This window comes from Gallinula chloropus (genome assembly GCF_964237585.1).
Source record: "Gallinula chloropus genome assembly, chromosome: 18".
Taxonomy (NCBI): Eukaryota; Metazoa; Chordata; class Aves; order Gruiformes; family Rallidae; genus Gallinula; species Gallinula chloropus.
In genome coordinates this window covers 4459122-4481123 of record NC_140103.1, presented here as the reverse complement: position 1 = coordinate 4481123, position 22002 = coordinate 4459122, and the positions used below count along the sequence as shown (strand labels likewise).

Here is a 22002-nt window from a genome sequence, read left to right as displayed (position 1 = left end):
GAGGTGGGAGGTGATTTTTAAGGGATTTGTGAAACAAAGAAGATTTGAACTGTGATTTTGCTGTGCCTCTTGAGCTCAAGAAGGGCATATTGGTGTGTCTGGCTCTGATGAGCTGCATGAATAGCTGTTTGTTTAGCAAGCTATTGTATGCATTGTTTTACAGTTAGCATTTCTTATCCTTTATTCACAGCCTTTTCTGTGCTCTCTTTCTGTGTGTCTTCTGTCTCTTGCTTTCTTCCCCCTCTTCAGCAGGCCTCCTATGCTGCCTCCTCTTTCTCTTCTGTCTCCTACTGTGTCCAGCAAACTAAAGTGCCCTTCACCCCCGAGGACAGCGGTGCCACTCAGGGCCTCACTATGTCAGTCTCTAACTCCTTTCTCAACCGGCACAGCTCCTTTCCTGTGCACTCGGTGAGTTGCTCTCTGCACTTTAACACGTGTGTGTGTTTGTGTCGGGGAAACGCTCGTGTGCAAATCCTGTGCTTACGCTCCCAGTTGTGGGTAGAGGTTCTTTTGGGGGCTTTTAAACTTGTGTATTAATTGGCTGGGTGAGAAAAAGCCTGTGTAAGATCCTACTAAATGAAGCACTGGGGTGGTGTGGCTTTCATTATGCCATATACACAGCGGTGTTGACATGAGGGACCGATGAAGACGAGCTGGCCTGTGTGCCCAGGTGTACTCCTCTGACCTACGTGGAGCTGTGAAGCCTCTTTGCTCAGTCTTATGATGTCAGCGATGTGGATGAGTTGATTAAAGGCTGCTGCTGCCACGTGAGTCTGGCCATTGGAGAAATAACACAATGCCATCCCTGAAATACACTGATTTAGTCCAGTAGTGGCTGCAGCCCCCTTAGTTTTTCTTTCTAGAGAATGGCCTCTGCCAGATCTTTCACCACACATTTGCTTGTCTGCTCCCTTTCACGTCTCCATGGTCCCAGACAAGCTCAGTATCATTTGCTGACAGATGAGCAGGGTTTTCTCTCCTACAGCACTTGTGAACAGTCTGAAGAGAGAACGGCATCAGAAGCTGAGAATGATTTAAATCAAAATGAGAATAATCTTAAAACACTGTTTAAATCTGTGATCAGCTGCTTAAATTAAACGGTGGTAATAACAAAGCATTAATGTAATGAAATCAAATCTAACCACGGGATTCCAGCAGCTCATCAGTATGGGGCTCGTTTGCATGTAAAACTATGTGGTTATGCTCTGATTGCCGTGTGATGACAACTGAGAATAGGCTATTTTTTAACAGTGACCTGAATGTTTAGTAAATTAGATGACTTCTGGAGAAGAAATTCTCAGACAAGCCTCGAGAAAATTCAGAAGCATTCAATTAGTTTAATATTAAATATTTGAAAATGGAATCCTCCCACTGTGCCACTGCTATCTTCCCATTTCAACACTTAGTCATTCTCTAAAAATTAGTGATAATCGTGGGGCTGAAGAAGAAGAAAAGTATTCAAGTACTGTACAAGTAGAGCTACTTCAGAAGCAATGAATTAAAGGTTTTGGCTTCCACTTGTTGGAGAGAGAAGTATGGGAGTTGTGCTGCACGGATGAAAAGGCTGAGGTGTGGAAAGGTTACTGCTTGCATAAATTTGTGGTAAACAGCTTTAAAATTTGAAGTGATGCAGAAGTTCTGAGTTGTACAGCCCTTGTTTGATAGCGATCCTTGCAGGCAAAACATGGAACTGTAAGACTGGGTAAAAGCACTTGGCTATTTTGGTTTTAATTGAGACACTATAAATATGATAGTATAAGGTTCTAAAAATACATGGGCACTTTCATTTAAAAAAGCTTCCTGGCTGGATTAAATGGTTGCTACCTTCTTAATTGTTCTGACCTGCTCTCCTCTTGCTTTGGACTACATTGTTCTGGAGATAGTATTCTATGAGATGTTAAAACTTCTTTTAAATGAAGTCCTTACTTGTTTTTGCAAGGATTTGGTGGGGGGGGAAATAAATAGCTGGAGCACAAGGAACAATGAGAACAATTAGTCAGTGCACTGTCAAATGCACAAAGGAAAGAAGCTGAATTTAAAATGGTGATTTTTTTCCATGAATGCCTTTAAATTATGATAATCTCCTAGCTGCTCACGACTCTAGCTGGTCTGTTCTTTCACAGGCAGAAATGAGATTTTTCTCTATGACGGTGTCTCTTTGTCTCTGAGCTTCAAAATAGCAACATCCTTACATGGATCATAGCTGACCCATGTAATATCCTAACCATGGTTTATCCCATTTTCCCTATCCCTAATAAGACCCAGACGTGAACCAGCTGTCAAAGCTTGGATCATTTCCAGGGTGACACCCTGTATTTCAGCACTCAGAAGGACCAGGGTCCCTCCTGTGATCTGGACCAGGGCCCCTCTTGTGATCTGCTCCCGAGCATTGGCAGAAGGACCATGTGGTTTCACACCAGGGATGCCATGACCTGCACCAGTAATGCTCTAAGAACATCCCTCTGCTCCTCTTAATTCTCATGTCTCCATTTTTAACTCTCTTGCCAAAGAAAGGACACTCAAGTGAGCAATACAACTCCTAAAAAAATAAGCAGCAGCTTCCCACCAGCCCCAGCAAGGGAGCTAATGCTAGGAGAGCACGCCCATCGCGTAGCAGCCAGTCAAGGAGTTGCCCTCCTGTGTACCCAAACACCAGTGGTGATTATCAAATCTCTTCAAATGGTATGTCTCCTACATCAATCGTTGTCCATTCCATACAGGAAGCAAAAGCCTCCTTTGGTCAATACCAGGAAGTCAGGGCTGATAAATGAAGTGGCCAATCATTGACCAAACACGAGCAATGGTCACAGGTTTGCCAAGCGTAGCCAATTTACAAAAGTGCCCCATGCTTTTTTTTTTTTCCTTCCCTGGAGACTGGCCTGGGGTAGTGGACAACAGGAGTTGATCCCAGAGGGAAGAGCTGGCCCTGTACCCATCTGTCATGTGCAGACAGTAGGACAGCCGAGCCTACACTGTCTTCTGCGTGTTAGCCCATTAGCTCTGTGCTCCAGGTGAAGGGCTACCCCCTCGCAGCTGATTTAAGGGACTTAAAAGGCCTGTTTTCAGAGAGGGGTTTGAAGCAAAAAAGAGGTGAAGTTGTTCAGAGCATCTTTCCTCTTCTAATTTTTAACGTATGAATTTCTTTTCTAGAACCCTGACTTTTTTTTCTGACCAGTGCTGCAGATGCTGCTGCAGTCCAGCAGCCACCACTGCCCCTCAACCCACTCACTGCGCTTTTCCCTTTGCAGGAAATTGTGTCAGAGGTAATAGCTTTTACTGGATAGAGGCAGATCTTGAGCAACTGGATCAAACCTCATAGGTTTGGCAAGTTGAGCTTGTTTTTTACTGAGTCTGATTCACGTCTGGCCTCTGTGCCAGCCAGGGTCACGTTTGCAGTGTGGGTGATGCTGTAAGCGCCGCAGCATCATGCTCCCCATGCCATGCTCAGCAAATCCCACATCCACAGGACAACTGGATTGTTCTGTCAGTTTAGGGATTCCCATCTCCTTTGTAAATACTTCCTGTTGCTAGATGGTAGGAAAGGAGGTGTGCAATAAGAAACCAGCCTCCTTGGTAATGGTTGGTAGTTTTTTCTCTAGCTGGTGACCTCCCTCCCTTCTTCTTGTGAAGACAGAGGTACTGCCCTTTTCTTCACTAACTCCTTGTGCTGTTCAACTGGAAATGGGTGGTCAGGGATCCAGCCAGCAGGATCAGGTCTCATTACTTCCCAGTCGCTGGGGAACTCTGTGCTGGTAAAGGAAATCAGTCCAGTGACAGGCTAGACTGCAATCCAGCCATGTGTTTTCCACCAAAGAGTGCAGAAGGTCTTGCTCTTGGTGACAGCTAGGAACATTTTCCTCGCTCAAACAAGGAACACGGTTGTTTCTCTGAGGCATGTACATGCCGTTAGGAGAAGTTTGGCTGCATCCTCTGCTATGAAGAAATAGCGTGCCTTTCTCAAAATGATGGGGTTTTTTTTCTGTTTTCTTTTTAATTAAGAAACACTTCCAGTAATTTTCCAGAAACCAGATTGGCTGTTGGATTCCAGCAGAAGGCGCAAGCGATTTCCTTATGAAAGCTCCGGTTCAGCACTTCTGTTCTTACTTGTTCCCACCGTTCCTGAGCAAATTGAGCAAGGGCACAGAAAATTCACAGCAACTGTTCTTCTTTCTTGTGTGTGTGCTAACGTATGTTCAGGAAAAGGGGGGGTCAGAGAAGTGTTTAAAGATGCTCACAATGCAGACATGTGCTTCGCACGTTTTCCCCTCCTCGCCCCTCTTCGTGTAGCTCGGTTCCAGTCTGCAGCACACGCTGTGGCTCTGGCCCAAGCACACACTGAACTGCTTTGGTTCATGTGGTGGTACGATGGTGGGAGCCTTGATCAAACTAGGGCTGGGAAATCATGGTGGGCTGGTTTGTTTCTGTCCTGAGCAGGTTTTACTTCCTTAATTTGGAGCGGAGGGAAGGGGGAGGTAAGAAAGATTTGCATCCATTTACCCAGCTGCTGAGTTCTAGGTATTGTTTCACCTTTCCTGTTTAGTTTTCCTTCTGCATTTGTGTTCATTTCCACTGCCTGTGGCCAGACGGGGTGGTGATATTAATAGTGCTGTTGTATGCTGGCACCACCAAATCCTGCTTCTGAAAACCCTTTCCTCAGCTGGTCTGTACATTTTTCTTGCAGTTGGGGCACTGCAGGGCTCTGTGTAGGTCTCTCTGAACAGTCCCCTCTTGACTTTGTAGGCTACACACACCATGATTTTCCTGAGACTGGTCTTTCAGGAGGCTTGCTTTAGTCTCCAGGCTCTGACTTTCAAAGATCTGCTTGCTAGATACAGTGATATTGCCTACAAGCTGAACAGGAGTTGACAGCGTAGGTGCAATCAGATTGAATTCTCCTGATAGTTTCAAAAGAAAGGTGTGTGATAGCATGGTTAATAAATCTTACAAGTGTTTTCTTCTCCCGTGCCCCCTTATTTGTTCTGTTGCAAAGATGTAAGAGAATCTTTCCCACTTAAGGAGAAATTCAGATTTTGTGTTTTCTTGTGTATAAGCCAGGACACCCTTTCCCAAGGGAACAGCCCCATCCATCCATCTGCTGTGCTTAAAAACAGAGAGGTCAGCTGTGCAGCCAGGTCAGAGGCTTTGCTGAGAAACATCCAGCATGAGGAGTTCCTGCCTTTCCTGTGGCAGTGCTTGAAGCCGTTCTGTTGGCAGCTTCTGCTTCCAGCCATTCATTGTAGGAGCGTTTCCTTCCTCATTAGCAAAAGTACCTGGAAGTCCAGCATTGTGTCATGAGATAGGAAGTCTTTTCCAGTAGTTGTCTATGCAATTATATTCTTAGGGTGTAGTGGCTTTGTGCAACACCCAGTATTTTGTGAACACAGTTCTCTACTCTTAAAATTCAGGCATCCAATTCTGGCACGTTGCCCACATGGTTCGCTTGATAGCATTAGCAGAGAAGATCTACAAGATAGATCCTTTTCTCTGATAACTTCGTGTTTTGGAAGTCTGATGCTCTATCTGATCTGGGAGTGTCTGGCAGGATCACAGATTAATTAGGCAGAAGTCCGTGGGGTAACTGAGCAGGCTGTGCTTAAAAGGTGAGGACTGCCTGCTGATGCCGCAGATGCTCTGTCAGCCATATAATTGAATTCGGCTTTAAATTTAGGATGGAGACTGCTGTAACCCACAACCAGTGACTCCCTGCATATAAACACGCTGTCTCCCTGTTACTGGTGGTCAGCCATGCCTAGTGACTGGAGAGAAGCATCACTCTTGAAATAAGTTTTCTATTAGAGTGCTTATCTCCTGCCATCTAGTCCAAATAAACGGCGGTAATGTCATTGACCTTTGGGACACGCAGGAACGCTGCTGCTCATGATTGAAAACTGTTGTAAAATATTGACTGTCGCAGAAATCAAAGGCAGCAAATTGAAAAGGTTGAAAGATGCTGTCTCTGGGACACCCTGTGTGTGTTACGGTGTGTGGTAAGCATTCGGGTCCAGGCACGTTAGCTTCCTGCTCTTCCCAGGAGACAGGACTGCTCCGAGCTCAAAGCACTCTTTGTGGAAGTACTTACCAAGTGGCAGGTAGGATTCTTAAAAAAATCCATGTTCCTGGTGAGAGGAGAGGGATTTTTCTTGTCTCCCTGTAGGATAGGATCCCTTGAGCTGGGCGAACATCTTCTGGTCCTGTGTTAGGATCCTGGCAGTGTGACCAGTTTGGACAGAGGACAGCATCCTTTCCCAAAGGATCTAATTGTACCCTGATTTCTGGCTTTCCCAGAGATTATTTTGAAGTGCTGCACTTAAAGCAAAACCATGGAGAAGGAGGTTGTGTCAGTGCAGCTGTAACTGAGGCCATACTGACCTTGCAAGAAGCCTCTAAATGGCTTAAAACAAGTGCTGATGTGTTTCCAGGGTAAACAATTGCCTGCGATTCATGGCGGGGAGGACTGGAGAAGAACAGTTCTGTTGAATGGACTGTCCCCTCCCAAAAAAAGTATTTCTTTTAAAGGATGACAGGGCTTCCGAGAGATGTACAACACCCAAACCGCCTGGAAGCCACTGCCAGATTCCTGCTGCAGCTGCTGGCTGGGCTGGGTCACAGTGGGGAGCAGCAGGAATGGGTGCCATATGGACATCATCTCCTCTGCAGCCTGGGTTTTTTCCCCTTTAAAAGTATGCTTCATTCTTGGCTCTTGTCCCAGCACGGCTGCATAGCTGGAATTCCAGAGCTGCTTGCAGGCTCCGGAGGAAGGAGGGGGCCTTTCTACAAGATGCAACTTTACAACAAGATTGGAAGTTGAGAGCAGGCTGGTTAATTAATGCCAGCACACCAAAGGCTTTTCTGCACTGTTCCCTTTGTTAACAGCATGCTGAGAGCATGTCTGCGTCGTTAAATGATTGTTTGCAGATCGCATAATGAAGATTAATGCATTTTCCTGGGAACCTGAGCCTCGTGCTGGCATTTCCAACACATCTCATGCCAAGATACCTTTTGAAAGGTGTATTGATGAGGCCAAGGAGAGACGAATGCGTAGTGATTGTCAGTAGCAACGTAACTGTTCAAACTCTTAAAAATTACGCAATACTATGTTATATTTAGGTCTAAAATCGCCTTTGAGTTGGGATTAATGTCTCTGAAACTATGCAAGGCAGAAGCTATGCACATTTTGCTGCCCCAGAAGCGGTAATTCATCTCCCCCGCGCTGCTCGCTCAGCCTGCGGGCAGCGTACCAGGCGAGCGGCTCAGCTGCCGAGCCCCGCGGCCAGCGTTTGGCCTGAGCTAACCCTGCCAGCACCATCACGCAGCAGGAGAGCTTCGCAGGGTGCTGCCTGTCCCAGAGTGACTTGATGGAGGACAGTAACTTCCTTTCACTCCTGCCCTGCGTGAGCTCCGGCGCTGCTTTGCGAAAGCCTGGCTTTTCCCTTCGGGTTCAGCAGGTCAGAGACAACCCCCCCCCTTGGGACTCCTCAATAGAAGGTGTCCATCAACTGCAAAGTGAGGGACAGCGTATGCCGTCTGTCTTATGTGGGCACAGGAAGCCCAGCTCTAGGGGAGCTGGCATGTAAGTCCTGTTTGAGTGAATTGTTTCCTTCCCATTTGAGTAAAGGATCTTGCTACGGGGCCAGATCATATAATCACAGAATCCCAGGGGTTGGAAGGGACCTCGAGAGATCATGGGGTCCAACCCCCCTGCCAAAGCAGCTCCCCAGCTCATATTGCACAGGTTGGTGTCCAGACGGGTCTTGAATATCTCCAGAGATGGAGACTCCACCCCCCCAGGGCAGCCTGTCCCAGAGCTCCCTCACTCTCACTGTATAGTTCTTCCACATGTTGGTGTGGAACTTCCTGTGCTCCAACTTGCAGCCATTTCCCCTTGTCCTGTTTCCACAGACCACTGAAAAGGGGCTGCCCATTTCCCCCTGCATCCCATACTTACGATATTGATAAACATCAGTAAGGTCCCCCCTTAGTCTTCTTTTCTCCAGGCTGAACAGTCCCAGCTCACTCAGCCTTTCCTCACAGGGGAGATGCTCCAGGCCCTTAATCATCTTTGTAGCCTCCTCTGGACTCTCTCCAGGAGATCCATGTCTTTTTTTATACCAGGGAGCCCAGAACTGGACACAATACTCCAGGTGGGGCCTGACCAGGGCAGAGTAGAGGGGGAAGGATCATCTCCTTTGAGGTGCTGGCCACACTCCGCTTTATGCACCCCAGGATCCCACTGGCTCTCTTAGCCCCCAGGGCACACTGCTGGCTCATGGATGTTTGTTGAGTGCCTTCTCAAGAGCCGCCATTCTTCCTTTGTGTCGTTCCTCTTCTTTTTTGGGGTCTAGCCTGGGACTTGGGGCGATGGATGGCATATCAGTGTCGGTGAGATCATGAAATACCAGGGAGACGGCGGCGCAGGCATAAATGAATCTGCTGAGCCAAGATGATGTCATGAGCCTGGCGTCTTACGAGGGATTTAGTGTTTTGTGCCACGCAAGTGAAAATGAATAAATGTAGAGCATTTATCCAGGCAGAAAGTAAATACAGAGATTAGACTTGTCATTGTTACTGAGGCAGCACCAAGAGCTGACAAGGTCCCTGGAGCCAGGGTTGTTCATCCGGAAAGAAACGGGCAGGAAGAGAGAGGAGCCTGTTCTAGAGCCAGTCTTCTGTTAGCCACGGGCACGTGGTAGTAGGGATTTGCATTTTAATTATTTTTCAGTAGTCTTTTAAGCTCTCTTTCCAAAGCATCTCCCTCTGCTCCTCTGTATTATGGCCTGCAATGTGTTTTGGGCCCTGAGAACACACCCACAGCACTGCCAGATACCACTCATGGCGGAGGGCAACCACTCAAGGATTAAGGTGTTGGAAGGTAAAGTCTATCCATTGTGACCTTTACTTTTCCTTTCCTTTGTAGTGGAAAAGCTTTTTTGCCCAGTGTTCTGTCCTGAGGCTGTTTTCAGTTTAGATTCTTAAGCTCACATCTTTCCTAGGTAAGGAAAGAACTACCTATGCTGAGCGGGATGCTGCTGCCTCAGCTCCGATGCCAGATTGATCTTGGCTTCTTATCCTCTGCCCAGCTCTCTCAAGGAAATGTAGCCTGAATCCTCCAATTCATGCCTTTGTTTCCCCATCTCCTTTTTACATCACAGGGGTGTCACTTTTCAGCCTGGTTTGAGCAAGTTGTGCCTGTGCTGGGAGAGCTCTGTATTACACCACCCCTCGAACGAGCGACCACCACAGCTTCATTGCAGCCTGGGTTTGTTGGATGATGTGATTCTTCCTTTGGTCCATTTGACTACAACATAGATCTCACTAGTGGTTAAGCTCTACAGGTTTTAAAACAAACTCCTCTGCAGCAGGCTTATTGTCTTTCTTTTATCTTCTTTTTTCTTCTCTTTTTTTTTTTTCCTTTTTTTGGTGGGTGTCAGCTTTGTTTTGGACTTACCCTGATGGCAAATCTGACTAGTACCAGATATTTAAAGATAGAGGGTTGCTCTTGCTTTCCTTGGCCCAATATATTCCCTCTGCACCCTGTTTAATATTATCTGCACAGTAATCTGATGATGAGGAGAGATAGTGAAATGAAGCTTTACGCAGATGATCTCCTTTCATCTCTTCAGCTGACTCTTCTAGGCACTGCATTAAAGGATCGGTTTGATAAGGAATTCATCGCTCCTCAGGGCAATTACCATTTTTGCTCCCTGTGTTTCTTAGATGGGAAGGAGAAGCAGTGTGTAATCTCCTTTCTCCTTCACTGTAACTTTGAAGACAGTATCCAGCCACTCCTCCCTGGGAGCTGCCTGCTTCGGAACAGACTTGACACAGTAGCTGTTAAATTACAGGGCTGGAGCAAATGGCATCTTAAATTTGGATCCTGTGGAAAATCCCAGAAAAGCAATAAGCACTTGGAGTACTTCTCTCTATCAAGATATTTCCAGCATGCCTGCAGCCGTTGTTTCTGTATGCCTGGCATCCTTTCACCCACCCAAGGGGTTTTCAGGCTGCGCTTTGTCACTGGCAGTACAGAGGTGCCCAGGCATCCTCCCTCCCCAGCAAAGGCTGGGTACCTGCAGGGAAACACCCTGGTGCCTGTTTTCCCTGAAGAACATACATCTCCATGAAAACACTGGCTGACGTGTCCCAGGTAGCAATTGCTGCTCTAACATGTGGATGGTAAACCAGGGCTGCCTCTGTTTGGGTCGGCCTCTCACCAGAGAGGTGCCTGGGTTAGAAATGCCTTGTGCTGTCGCTGCTACGCTGCTGCCAATCTAATTACTTTTTCTTTTGTCTGTCTCTTTCCTTTCCCCATCTTCCTTGTTTTTTTGTGTTGTGTGTCTGTGCGTCCTGTAGTACAAATCTGTGTTTAGGTCCTACTCCCAGGACTTTGTGCCTCACAACCAAGTCTCCATACCTCCTTTCCTCTCTTCTACCTCCTCCTCCTGCTCCACCCCACCTTTTCCGCCCGTCCATCCATCTCAGAGCTCTGACCTAGCGGTGCCCGCCGCAGCCAGCCAGTCACCCAGCACTGTGGATGTGCCAAACTCCTCTTCTCAGGAGAGCAGCTTTAATGGGAATGCTCCTGTCTGCCTTCCTTCTGAAACCTCTTTCACTGATTCTCTCCAGACGCCTTCGGTGAGACTATCCAAAGAGATAATGCACCTTAACGCAAGGCTGGGTTTGTTTTGTAAAAGAAAATGTCTCTTGTATTAATACATGCTAAATGTGATCTAGTCTGGTTTCCAAATGTGTGTGTGAGTTGCAGAGAGATAATTTCATACCAAAACGGTGGCTAGAAAAGATGAGCATGGCGGAGAAAACATTAGCACTCATGTAGGAAGCATAAAATGTCAAATGCTGGTGAAGGGGAGAGAAGTTGCTGTAGCTTCCTGCAATTGTGCTGCTAAGCTGAGGAAGGTAAAGGAGTGTTTTGTGAGGGTGGCTGTTCCTAAACACAGGCTCCTAGCAGAGCTTCACACCCCGCAGCGGCTGCCATGGCAGGAGCTGGCGATTGCTGCCTTCCTCCCTCCTAAGCCCTGGTGAACCCCTGGTGCAGTGGGTGCAGTCCAGCTCTGTCTCCTGTGCATAAACCTGTCGCTGTCTCCAGGCTCCTGCTCCTTCCATTCCCCAGCAGCCCTGGCTCTGTGCTTGGTGGCCGTGCATGTTGGTGCCAAGCATCACGGGTTGGTGAAGTTAGACTAGTGCCCTTCCCACGCTGACATGGCACTGCTAGTGTAAGGTCCTGGAGCAGTTGTGCGGATCGCTCGGCAGGTTTGTGCATTACAGCTACTTGTGTAAACACCTTGTTTGCAAGGCGGTTCCTCTCCTGCTTGCAGCAGAGCCTTGAGTCGGTGGGATGAGAGCAGTCAGCACAGTGCATGGTAGTGCTGCCTCTTCAGAGTTTAGAAGAGGGACCCTGATTGCAGAGATAGACGATCGGGTTTTCACACTTTGGACCTGGCCTTGCTGTTGCATCTTCCATGCATTGGGCCCATGTTAGAGCCCAGAAGCCCTTGAGTTTGTTTTATCCTGGTGTGATGGCTCCAGTCTGTGCTTGTAGCGTAGTTTGGGAGATACATTTGATACCCTCTGGGCTGTGGGACTGATTGCAGTTAGCAGCAGGACTACAGCACGGGTAGGACCAGCACTGGTGTGTCATGCTCTGCATGCTCAGCATCCGTAACCTTGATATCTGCACGTGCATATTGCACCTTCCCAGCCTCGTGTGGAGCCCGTGGCAGCTCTTGCAAAGCCGTGCCTGCTGCTGTCCTGCTGCACCTCAGGGACCTTCGGGATAGAGAAATGGAGAGTAATTACCCCCAGGGAGGTACAGCCTCGGTGGTGGCCATCTCACTGGTGAGCTGGAGGACGGGCTTCCAGTTAGGAGACAGAGAGCACTTCTCCTCCCAGCCCAGGGGCACAGTCTCTCACCAACACTGAGTTCTGGCGGGGGGCACCATCACAAATTTGCTTTCGTCCTGTCTCCCTTAGAGTGAAAACGCCAGTGAGGAGGCTGGTGAGGGTGAATACGTCAATCTGTATTCCTCTGGCCAGAGCAACGGGGAACTCCCTCGCTCTGAAGGAGTAAGTAACCCGGAGAGGGCCGGGCACCGGGAAGGGGCTGCCTGGTGCATGCTGAGCTCACATTGGGGACGAGACGCTTGGCACCAGCATCCTCCTCACACCGTGGAGCTCCCGTGTCCGTCCTCCTGCCCCGGCTCCCTTGCTGGCAGTCCCTCTGCTTGCCCACTCCTGGCTTGCAGGCTTGGGTGGCCTCCCGGTCTGGGTGGAGAGCAGGTGATGCTTTTGGGGTCATGCTGAGCCCTGGCAGGAGGTAGTGATGGCTTTTCCTGCTGCGCTGTTCCGTTTGTGCTTTGCTGTCTGTTTGCAGCTGCTTGCGTGAGGTCCCCTTCCAGAGAGCTGCACCCTGACCAGCGCTGTCCTGGGGCTGTGTCTCTTCCTGTAACTGCTTTGGCTTCCCTATTTTAATGCACAAAGCCTCTAAACTCTTTTTTCCTTCACAGTTTGTATACAAAAAGTAAGTGATCAGTTTAGCGCTGTAATGGGACGTGGTGTTTTCCTTTACTCAAGTATCTTAGATGCTTCCTAGAGGCAAGAGGGTGTTTCCCATTGCAGGGAGGTTCCGTCTTCCTGTTGGGTCTCAGGAAGCAGCAGCAGAGGTCTGCAGGAGTCTTTTTGCCTTCCCTCATCTTGGAAGGCACTTCTCCTACAGGATGTCTCCGAGACCTTTATCCATGTTGGTGTTAAATATGCCAAGAGATAGAGCTCCCATCGCTTCCTCTCAGGAGACACATTTAGGCAGGCCCATCCCTTCGGACAGCTGCGAGCTGGGTCTCAACTTTGAAGCTAAGGGGCTTTACAGATACGGTCTGGAAAAATTCTGCAGACAGCCAGAAACCTAAGCCCACCAGTGTGTTTTTCCAGGCCAGATGGAGAGCGTGTAGCTCGTTTCAGTCCTGTCTGTCCAGTGGGTTGAATTTCCCAGTTTCACTCTGCGTGATGTTAAATAATTCTGAACTCCAGTGCTGTTGGATTAATATTCCCATTTGCCATTCATGACTATTTATCTTCTTAATAAATGGCTAATTTCACACACCATCTTTGCTTTGAACTGTCTACCTGCTGTTCCATGCCATGGGTTCAGATGGTTCTGCTTTTTAGCCTTATCCTCATTTCCCTGGCAGTGAATTGTGAGTGGAAACCTTGCATCCTTGCATAACCTGTTCTGATGGGAGAGAGGGGAGGTAGGAACAGCAGTGTGCATCCATCCCCTGAGGCAGGCTGGTGTCTAGGGGACTCTGAGCAGGAGGGGAACTGAAACTGGAGAGCTTGGAGCTAGCTGTGTCTGTTTGGATTAAAGCAAGTGTCTTTGCACAGTGAGGACTGGAGGGGAAGAAATAAAAAGTCCTTGAGAGGGTTAAAATCCAAGACAGCCACTGACTTGTGTTGTAACTTTCAGCATCATTTCACAATGTTAAAAGCAAACAGTACTAATTACACTAGTCTCCAGAGATGGTCCCAAATTTCCTGTCTAATTAACTTCTGTGTTTTCCTGGCATTTGGCATTAACTTGCATCAATCTTTAACCGCTCTGTAGGAATTTACAGTAAAGGGCCACTTAGAGGCGGTTGGACTGTAAATGCAGGGCTGGCTGTGCTGTAGGACCCTGTGTAATAGTGAAAATCTTCTTTCTCTCTGCAGGAATCTCCCTCTGTCAAAGACGGCCACTCCAAAGACTCCACTTCAAACAGCAGTGCCATGGGGAAGGAAGGCAAAGATGGTGCTGAAAGGTGAGTCTGATTCTCCTGGTCCTCTTGCTTCCCAGCTGTGAAGGGTATGGAGTCCCACAGCAACATCCTCCTAGCCCTGCCCTCTACCAAACCATCCTTGGGGCTGCCTGTTCCGCCCTCAACCTTCTCCATCTTCTCTAACCTTTAAGCCCACGTTTTTCGTGCAGCCAGTGAGCAGTGGGATCCTGCTGAATGAGGAGGATCTTGAGGAGATGTGATGTCAAGATGTGATGTGTTACTAAACTCTTGTGAGCTTGCAGGGGTTAATGCAGCCTGTTAGCCATCCTAAGTCCACCTAATTGGCAGTCCCTCATTGACACTGGCTTCGCCCTCTTGCTTCCAGGGAGACATGCAAAAAAATCTCTATCACTGCTGGGAAATGGTCTTCTAGAGGGGAATTTCTTCCAAACCTTGCTAGACTGGCTGAGGCCCCGAAGCAGGAGGCTTTATATCCCTTCTAATGCTCTTAGCTATCATTTGTCTATGTAAATGAAGAGGTGCAGGCTGTAACAGATGGGCTTCAGGAGGAGTGGAGTAAGTGCTTCCCTGCTGCTTGAGATTGCTCTTCAATTGCATTTCTAAAGCAAAAATAGAGAACAGCATTGTTTTGTGTGTGACAGTCAGCTTCCCTCCCCCATTTTCCTGCAGTTGATTTGAGGGTTTTAATCCCTGCAGTGAAGGAGACAATGCAAGAGTGCTCTGCAGAGTTCACTGGCTGCTGAAAGTGCTGACTGGTACATGGGATTTTGGCCTGTGCCTAGTGAAAGCTACAGAGTCCATCTGTACTTTTAATTTTTTTAGGAATACAGAGCATGTGTCCAGGCACAAGAGTACCAGCCTTTGGGGGTAGGAATAATAGAGATGTGGATGTACAGCAAAAAAAGTGGACAGAGCAGGGAGCCTGCCTTCTCCCCTTGTAGCAGCAAGGTGGGTTAAGAAGGCATGGAAGTGTGCATTTACATAGGGGTAGTAAAATCCTGTCTGCCAGCAAGACAGGTGTGCAGGTCCTAAAAGTTCATCTTTCTCTTCAAGAGATGCTTAAAGCCACAGAGTGAGAGTTAAGACATTTGGGCTTGTTTACAAAAGACTGACCTCCAGACTGTCTGTGTGCTTACTGTCATTTGATGAAGGTTTGTATGCTGAGAGCTCGAGCAGCCCCAGCATCCCTTCTCCAGGATGGGCAATGACACTGATGTGTATTTTTCCTTTTGGGTTTTTCTTTTTTTCCACAGGCAGCCACAGTCACCAGATGCTTTGGAATCCTCACAGTTGGAGGAAGAGGTAGATGAGCTATCCCTTATTGACCACAGTGAAATTATGGCTAGGTTAACACTGAAACAAGAGGTAGGTGCATTCAGGGCTTGCTTTCATGCTCTTGAAATCTGATTCTCTGTGTGTACAAGCAAGGCATCAGCTTTTATTTGATAGGAAAAGCTAGGTTGTAGCAGAAGTGGTATTCAGGCTTATGTGTGCAGGCTGTTGTGAAAGAATGAGATGCTGGGATGCGCAGGGAGCATCAGTGGTGACTGAGGGTTTACCAAACCTGAGGTATCTCTCTAAAAACCAGTTCATCTCCTGCCCTTTTCCCAATCTTCTCCTTCCCACCTCTTCAGTCTGAAATAAAGCACCCAAGAGCGTGAGTGCAGTACATCCAGGTGTGGGCTTATGGGGTTGGCCTTTCAGTCTGAAGGCTGCTCTGATTTCCCAAGCAGGATGTGACATTACTGATGTGGAAGAGCAGCCAAAGTAACTGTTTCTGTACCTGAGGAATGGCTTTGTTTCGAGCCTTGGGTGCACTCCCAGACAGCTTTGCTCACTGCACGCTTGAACCAAGCTGTCTTTGACGTGCAGCTGGAGGGAAGACACAGGCTTTTGAAGCTTTCAGACTGTCAGGGGGGGCTCGTCTGAAAAACTCAGAGAATCTATCATTTACTGGCACTTTAGGAGTGTTCTCTGGTCAGCCAAGATGCGCAGGAGAGAGCGAGAAGCTATTACCCATTCTTTAAGTAGTATTTCCTGAGTCTTGCCAGAGGGTCACCTGAAAAATTCACATCTTGGGCACAGCAGCTCCTGGCTGTAATCCATGTTTTTTTTCAGTGTTTTGCCTATTGAAATGACAAAGGCAATGCTGAGGGAAGCCAGACATGACTGTCTCCTCTGCAGAAATACTTCCTTGAAAAAACAATTAAAAACCCAGTGATTCCTGAACACTTGGGACTAGAATATCTGTGTCAACCCTTAACTTCTTTTTTTTTTTTTCCTCTTTCTTTTCTTTTCTTTACTGTCTGTGTGTTTGACATGGTACAGAACTGCCACAGCAAGCTGTTTTACTGCCGCGTGGGAACTGCTGCCTGAGCGATAGACTGGTTTTGCATATTTTTAGTTGGGAATTGCAGTGGCTAGAAGAAAGATGTTCTTAGACAGTGGGAAGGCAGGGATCAAGCAGTTAGCAGGGCTGTTTTCTGCTCCTGGTTACTGGATCGCTTCAGGGGACCTCCTGCCAAATACTTCCAGATTAGGGAATTAACTTGCTAGGGTTTGATGTTCCAGGAAGGTGCGGGTTGAATGCATGACCTCTCGCCCCACAGCCGCTGTGGTACGTGATCACACGCTCTGAGACAGTTCACACAGTGTTAGTGCTGTGATAATGGTCTGCTGGGAGCATTTGGGAGTCTGGGATGTTGCTGCTTGTTCTTCTGTGGGTAGAAGGTTCATCTTTCACTGAGCTGCACAGCCTGGGCGTAAAGGAGTTAAAAGACCCCCAGTGAGGATCAGCCCAGATCCTCATCTGGGACACCAAATGCTTCATTCGGATTCAGGATTGGATTCAGGATTAGCCCAGCGCTGAAGCCCATGTCCCAGCTTGCACTGTGAGCAGTGCCAGGAACATTGTGTACTCTGCCAGTTGTTGCTGAGTTTGAACCCCAGAGATGGTAAACCAGGCCAAAGGGAGCTTGGGCCATGCCTAACGTGTCTCTGTTCTCATTGCAGGGAGATGATGGGCCAGATGTTCGTGGTGGATCCGGAGACATTTTGTTAGTGCATGCAACAGAGACCGACAGGAAAGGTACAGTGGGTGCCTGAAATGAGACCTGAGGAGCCTGGCCTGGCCTGGCCTTGTCTTCTGCAGCTCTGTCATGCACGGTCACAGTGTGACTGCAGCTGGGCTGGGGTGCAGAGGACTGATTCAGGGTGCAGAGGACTGATTTGTGATCCTCTGGCTTGCAGAGGAATGTTGTGCTTATCTCTGGTGAAATGGTGGTAAGCTGGATAAGCACCTCTTCTTTCCATTTAGCAGCAGGGATGGTATTAACTCCTCACAGCCCTTGCCCAGACCTGAAAAGCAAGGCACAGCAGTGAAATCAGCGTCTCCACTCCTGCTGCAGTAGCCTATTCCAAGTGCAGGTGTGCCCGGTCCTGTTCTCCAGCTTGCATGCTGGTAGCCACTGAGACCAGTTCTGGGAGGGAATCCACAGTCCAAGAAAGGAGATGTGAGGGAGGAAAAGGGGGTTAGCAACTCTTTAGCTATAGATTTGTTAAAATCCCACTTTATCTCTCCAATCCCAGTCATAGCCCACAGGAAGCAGCTTCTTTCCAAGACCCGTGGCAAAGACAGCTTTTGCAGTGTTTCCAGAGAGTGGTTTTTGAACCTGCCAAACACATTTGTGCTGATGGCCTTGACCAAAATTGATCTTCTCTCCCTGGATGCAAGGCAAAATGCACTAACCCACTGAACCACTCAGCACTCCTATTTGAGAGGTTTGATAGTCAAAGGGGAAATATCTTTCACATGCATTTGTAAATGGCAGGGGTTTTCTTGTAGCATGAGGTGTTCACAGTTACTTACCAGCACCATTAAGGTAGCAAGAAAATCCTTCCCCTGACAACTCTCTTCCCCTGCTTACATAAAATCCAAGCAGAAAGGACTAAAGTGAGTAACATGCTAGAGAGGAGGAGGCAGCAATTGATTGCACCAGGGCTAGATATGTTTATTTAAAAAGAAATAGTCGAGATGGAGGAAATACCCCTTACAAAAATGCTGGAACTGGAACAGGGAAGCTCTGATTTACTCCTGCTGTTCTCCAGAACAAGCACCACGTTGGAAGACCTTCCCTACTGTTCCTGTCAAAAGACAGCTACTCAGTAAAGGGTTGTGTGCTAAACCTCCAGTTCTGAATGGGGAGCTCTGAGGATGCCGCGGGCAGCGAGGCGGAAGCCATGGAGAACCTCTCAAGACTGGGGAAAACTAGAGCAGGATTTTAAATGCACAGTGGCATGGACAGGGAGAGTGTCCGGGTGGAGGGAGGCTGCCTTGGAATAGTCACAGAGCTGAGCCTCAGGCTCTGCCAAGCGCTGAGCTGAATGGAGCACAGAGGAATTTGTGCTATGCTAACCCAGTATTTGGGTGACTGAGAGGGTTAATGAATTAAGCTTACAATGAGAAGAATTCAGGGCTTGTAAATCAATCAGCCAAACGGCACAGAGGGGTATAGTTAAGAGGCTTTCCTTTAAAGATGAATTTCTTGGCAGCTTCGAGTGCCAGAGCAGACCAGCTGTATTACCTCACGTTGCCTTTTGGGCAGATGGGAACCCAGAATAAATGTAACTCCACGCCCTGCTGCATGATGCCTCTTGTCCATTTGAGTTGTTTTCTAAAAGAGCATAATGCAATAAGGGATAAAGACAGACTTGTGGTCTTTAGGAATAAAATCCATGGTCAGTTGAGTGCTGGCAGCCACGTGCCCTTGCTGTGAGAGCAGGATTACAGCTGGACGACGCCAGGGGCTCACCCCTGACATGCCCACCCAGCCTCTGGCTTTAGAGCTTATGTCTGATCATCTTTAACCAAAAGGCAGCAGCAATCTCTGATCTAAGAGCAGGAGAGAAAGCAGCCTGTCTGTGAGGCTCCCAAGAGACACCCCGCAGGTAGCGCGGCACAGCCATCACCACGTGCTCTTCCCCAACCTCCGCCTGTAGCGGATGGATGTGACAGCCCAGGGCTGTGGGGTGATCCCTGTCCTGGCTGAAACAAGCTTTTTACATGTAAAGCCTAGCCTGGGCAGGCACAGCAGAAGCTTTCTCTCCCCATCTGTGCGAGGAAGGCTCTGCCAGCGGTTGCAGCGTGCTGGGGGAGGGCAGCGTGCCATCCCGCCGCTCGTGCTGCCTGCAGTGCTGTGGGCTTTTACACCGCCTCGATTGCTGCTGTCCACAGTGCCCAAGCCTTGCCCAGGACTGCAAATGTACTGCATTTTGACCTGAAATCTTCTTTCCCGTTTGCAGTTCCTGCTTTTTCAAATTCCCTCCTTTGTTCCCATGAGGATGGCCAAAGCCTTGGCAGTTCTGGGCCCTGTAGCACCTACTCCTGGCAGATTAATAACCAGAAGCTGGCTGCAGTGCGCGGCGTCAGCGTTTACGTTGTGGCGCAGTAATGGTCACGATAGCATCAGGCTTTGCAGTGCAATTTGCTCTGCTTTTGGCTGGAAATAATCTTATGTTTGCTCTGTCCCAGGGCAGATTTCCTGGAACATGGCAAGGGCAGAGGGTCTGCATCACCATAGCATCGTGTCGAAACACGTGTGCTCCCGATCGGTCGCTGTTCCTAGGAAAGGGTGACCGTGTCTTTCTGTGGGGCTCTGTGCTGCCTGGCCAGTACCACCTCTCACCCTCAGATCTTCTTTTTTCAAGTATCCCCACAGTCTAAACCACCTTTTCCTCTGGCCCAGTGTTGAAAGTTCCTGTCCCACAAACAGATGTTGCTTACTGACCCCTTTGGTGTGCCCATAAGCCAACAGCAAACCTGAGCACTGTGCTTGGGGCCAGGTGGGTGGACACCAGGCTTTGACTGTAGTTGACTCTTGTGCTGTAGGTTCCATCTGCTGGTAAGGAACAACAGCACAGCATTTTACCAAAACATGTCTGCATCCTCTTCCCAGACGACTGGATTCAACCTTAGGAAAGGTTCTTTCTGAAAGCAGCACTGACGGAGCCTTTGTTGGTTTTCTTTGTAGATCTGGTGCTGTACTGTGAAGCCTTTCTGACCACGTACAGGACATTCATTACCCCTGAAGATCTCATCAAGAAGCTGCAGTACAGATATCCTTTTGCATGAGTGGCAGATCACCCCTACTAGCAGTCGGAGCTCAGCACTCATCCTGGAGGGAGTTGGTGGCTGGTTGTTTGCTCAAAAGCCTGCTGACCACATGGTTGCCCCAGAGCTGTCCCAGGCAGGACTAACTTCACTTCTGCACCCTGTAAATGGGAAATGATGCTGGGCAGGTCCAGGCAGAGTGGAGTACTGGACCTGAGAGCAGTCTTCTGCAAGCCCTGGCAGGGGAGAAGCAGTTCAGACTTCCTGTTATCAGGGAGGACTGGTCATTTGTTTGGGACATCTCATTAGTAGAATGGGGATCAAGCCACATTCTGCCTTCTGGAGAGGCCATGGGAATTGCCTGCTCGGGCACATGTGGTTGAATGTTAGAGGGGACTAAATGGTCAAGACCTTTCTCCCTCTTAGTGCAAGCAGCACTGCACAGCAGATACTGTCCTCCTGGCTTCCCAGCCCTTAGCTGAGCATGTATCTGCTAATGAGGCAAGGGCCCTGCATGGCAGAGTGATGAGTGTTGGCATTTCTGGGAGAGCGGGGAGAAGGCTCCTTGTTGAGCACCCTGCTTACAGTTCCTTCCCCTTGGCCCTGTTCCTGTGACTCCCTTTGCCATCAGCTGAGTGGGTCAGTGTCTGGGTTCAGGCAGTGCAAAGACCTCGTGGACTTTGGTCCTGTACACTCACATCTAAAGGAGCCTGACGTCACCCTGTCCTTCATTGCAGCTCATCACTGCCATCTGCAGCAGAGCCACTGCTCCCTTTGCTCCTCCTGACACCTGCACATCCAAGGACACCACAAATCTCACTGCAGAGTGGTTGTCAGTGAAAATACTGGCTGGGGCATTCCTGCAGGCCCTTGTCAATACTTGACTTACTGATAACCTTCTTCTCTTTCCCTTTGTCCACCTGGCAAAGCTTTTCCAACCTGTGCTGTCTCCCCAGCCACCATTCTCTTTGCAGCAAATTGGGCACTGAGGAAGCTAGAGGTGACATCTGAGATCTGTTGAGACCAGATGTCGCAGACCAGTGGGGGAGATCACAGTAGAGGAGTGCTGTTCATTAAATTCCACCTTAGAGAGAACAGTCTGAGGGTACACCTGCTCTTCTAGTGTCAGTTCTGCACGGCATAAGTACCTCCTCACACCCCTGCTACCCACAGCTGGTAGCTGCTTAATACTGTGTTAATTAGAGCCACATCAGTGCCCCTTATCTCCTGGAAGCTGCACACCAGTCTCAGTCCCAGCAGAGCAGCGTGCTGTTCCGCTGCTCCTCGAGGCAGCTGCTTGTTGCCTGACGCTGCTCTGAGCTCATTAAGTTGATTCTTTAACTTGCATCCAACATATGAGAAGTTTTGCCACTTCCCAGACACGTTTAAGAAGAGAGTCAGTAAGAACACCTTCTTCGTGCTGGTGAGGGTGGTGGATGAGCTGTGGTGAGTTGCCTTCTTCCTTCGGGGGTGGGAGATGCGGGGTCTGTGACACTCCAGAGGTCTGATGGTTATGGAGATGTGTTGTTTAATCCTCATCAGGGATGACAGTCCCCTACTCTGACCAGTGAGACACCTCCAGTGCTGAACCTTCCTGCTCAGCAGATTCTCAGTGTAGCCTGTCTCTGTCCCTGATTAAAAATAACTACTAAAAGGGGAACCTGGAAGGAAGGAAGAGCTGGGAAGGGTGGGGATTTCAGTCACTCAGTTCTGCCTCTGGGAAGGACCAACGATGCTCGGTACAGACACAGAGGGTCGTGGCTCTGATGCCTTCCCTGAGTTTTCCATCTTTCTCTCAGCTTAGTGGAGCTGACAGAGGAAATCCTCAAGCTGCTGATGGACCTGGTCTTCCGACTGGTCTGCAACGGGGAGCTGAGTCTCGCCAGGGTGTTACGCAAGAACATCCTTGATAAAGTGGATCAGAAGAAAAAGCTGAGCTATGCCAATTCCATCAAGCCTCTTGCAGCCCGTGGGGTGGCAGCCAGGTGAGGAAGGATGCATGTACCCATTTCATGGTCCTTTGAGAGACAGGGTGTCCCTTTCTTGTGGACACGAGAGCTTTTTCAGTCAAAAATATAAGAAAGAGATGAAAACAGGTCGTGTTTG

General features: G+C 48.7%; 1 protein-coding gene across 1 annotated transcript in view; it reads left to right on the top strand.

Moving 5' to 3' along the window:
• The window catches only part of RAPGEF1 (Rap guanine nucleotide exchange factor 1), a gene marked incomplete at its 5' end in the record, with an annotated part of 85570 nt that overhangs the window by 59338 nt on the left and 4230 nt on the right, over nucleotides 1-22002 (top strand). Inside the window, 9 exons of the mRNA XM_084272519.1 lie at nucleotides 250-408; nucleotides 10351-10632; nucleotides 11989-12081; nucleotides 13720-13808; nucleotides 15041-15152; nucleotides 16800-16875; nucleotides 19817-19908; nucleotides 21257-21342; nucleotides 21696-21881. Of these exons, the coding sequence (XP_084128645.1) occupies nucleotides 250-408; nucleotides 10351-10632; nucleotides 11989-12081; nucleotides 13720-13808; nucleotides 15041-15152; nucleotides 16800-16875; nucleotides 19817-19908; nucleotides 21257-21342; nucleotides 21696-21881 (1175 nt within the window). The remainder of the gene's footprint in view (nucleotides 1-249; nucleotides 409-10350; nucleotides 10633-11988; nucleotides 12082-13719; nucleotides 13809-15040; nucleotides 15153-16799; nucleotides 16876-19816; nucleotides 19909-21256; nucleotides 21343-21695; nucleotides 21882-22002) is intronic.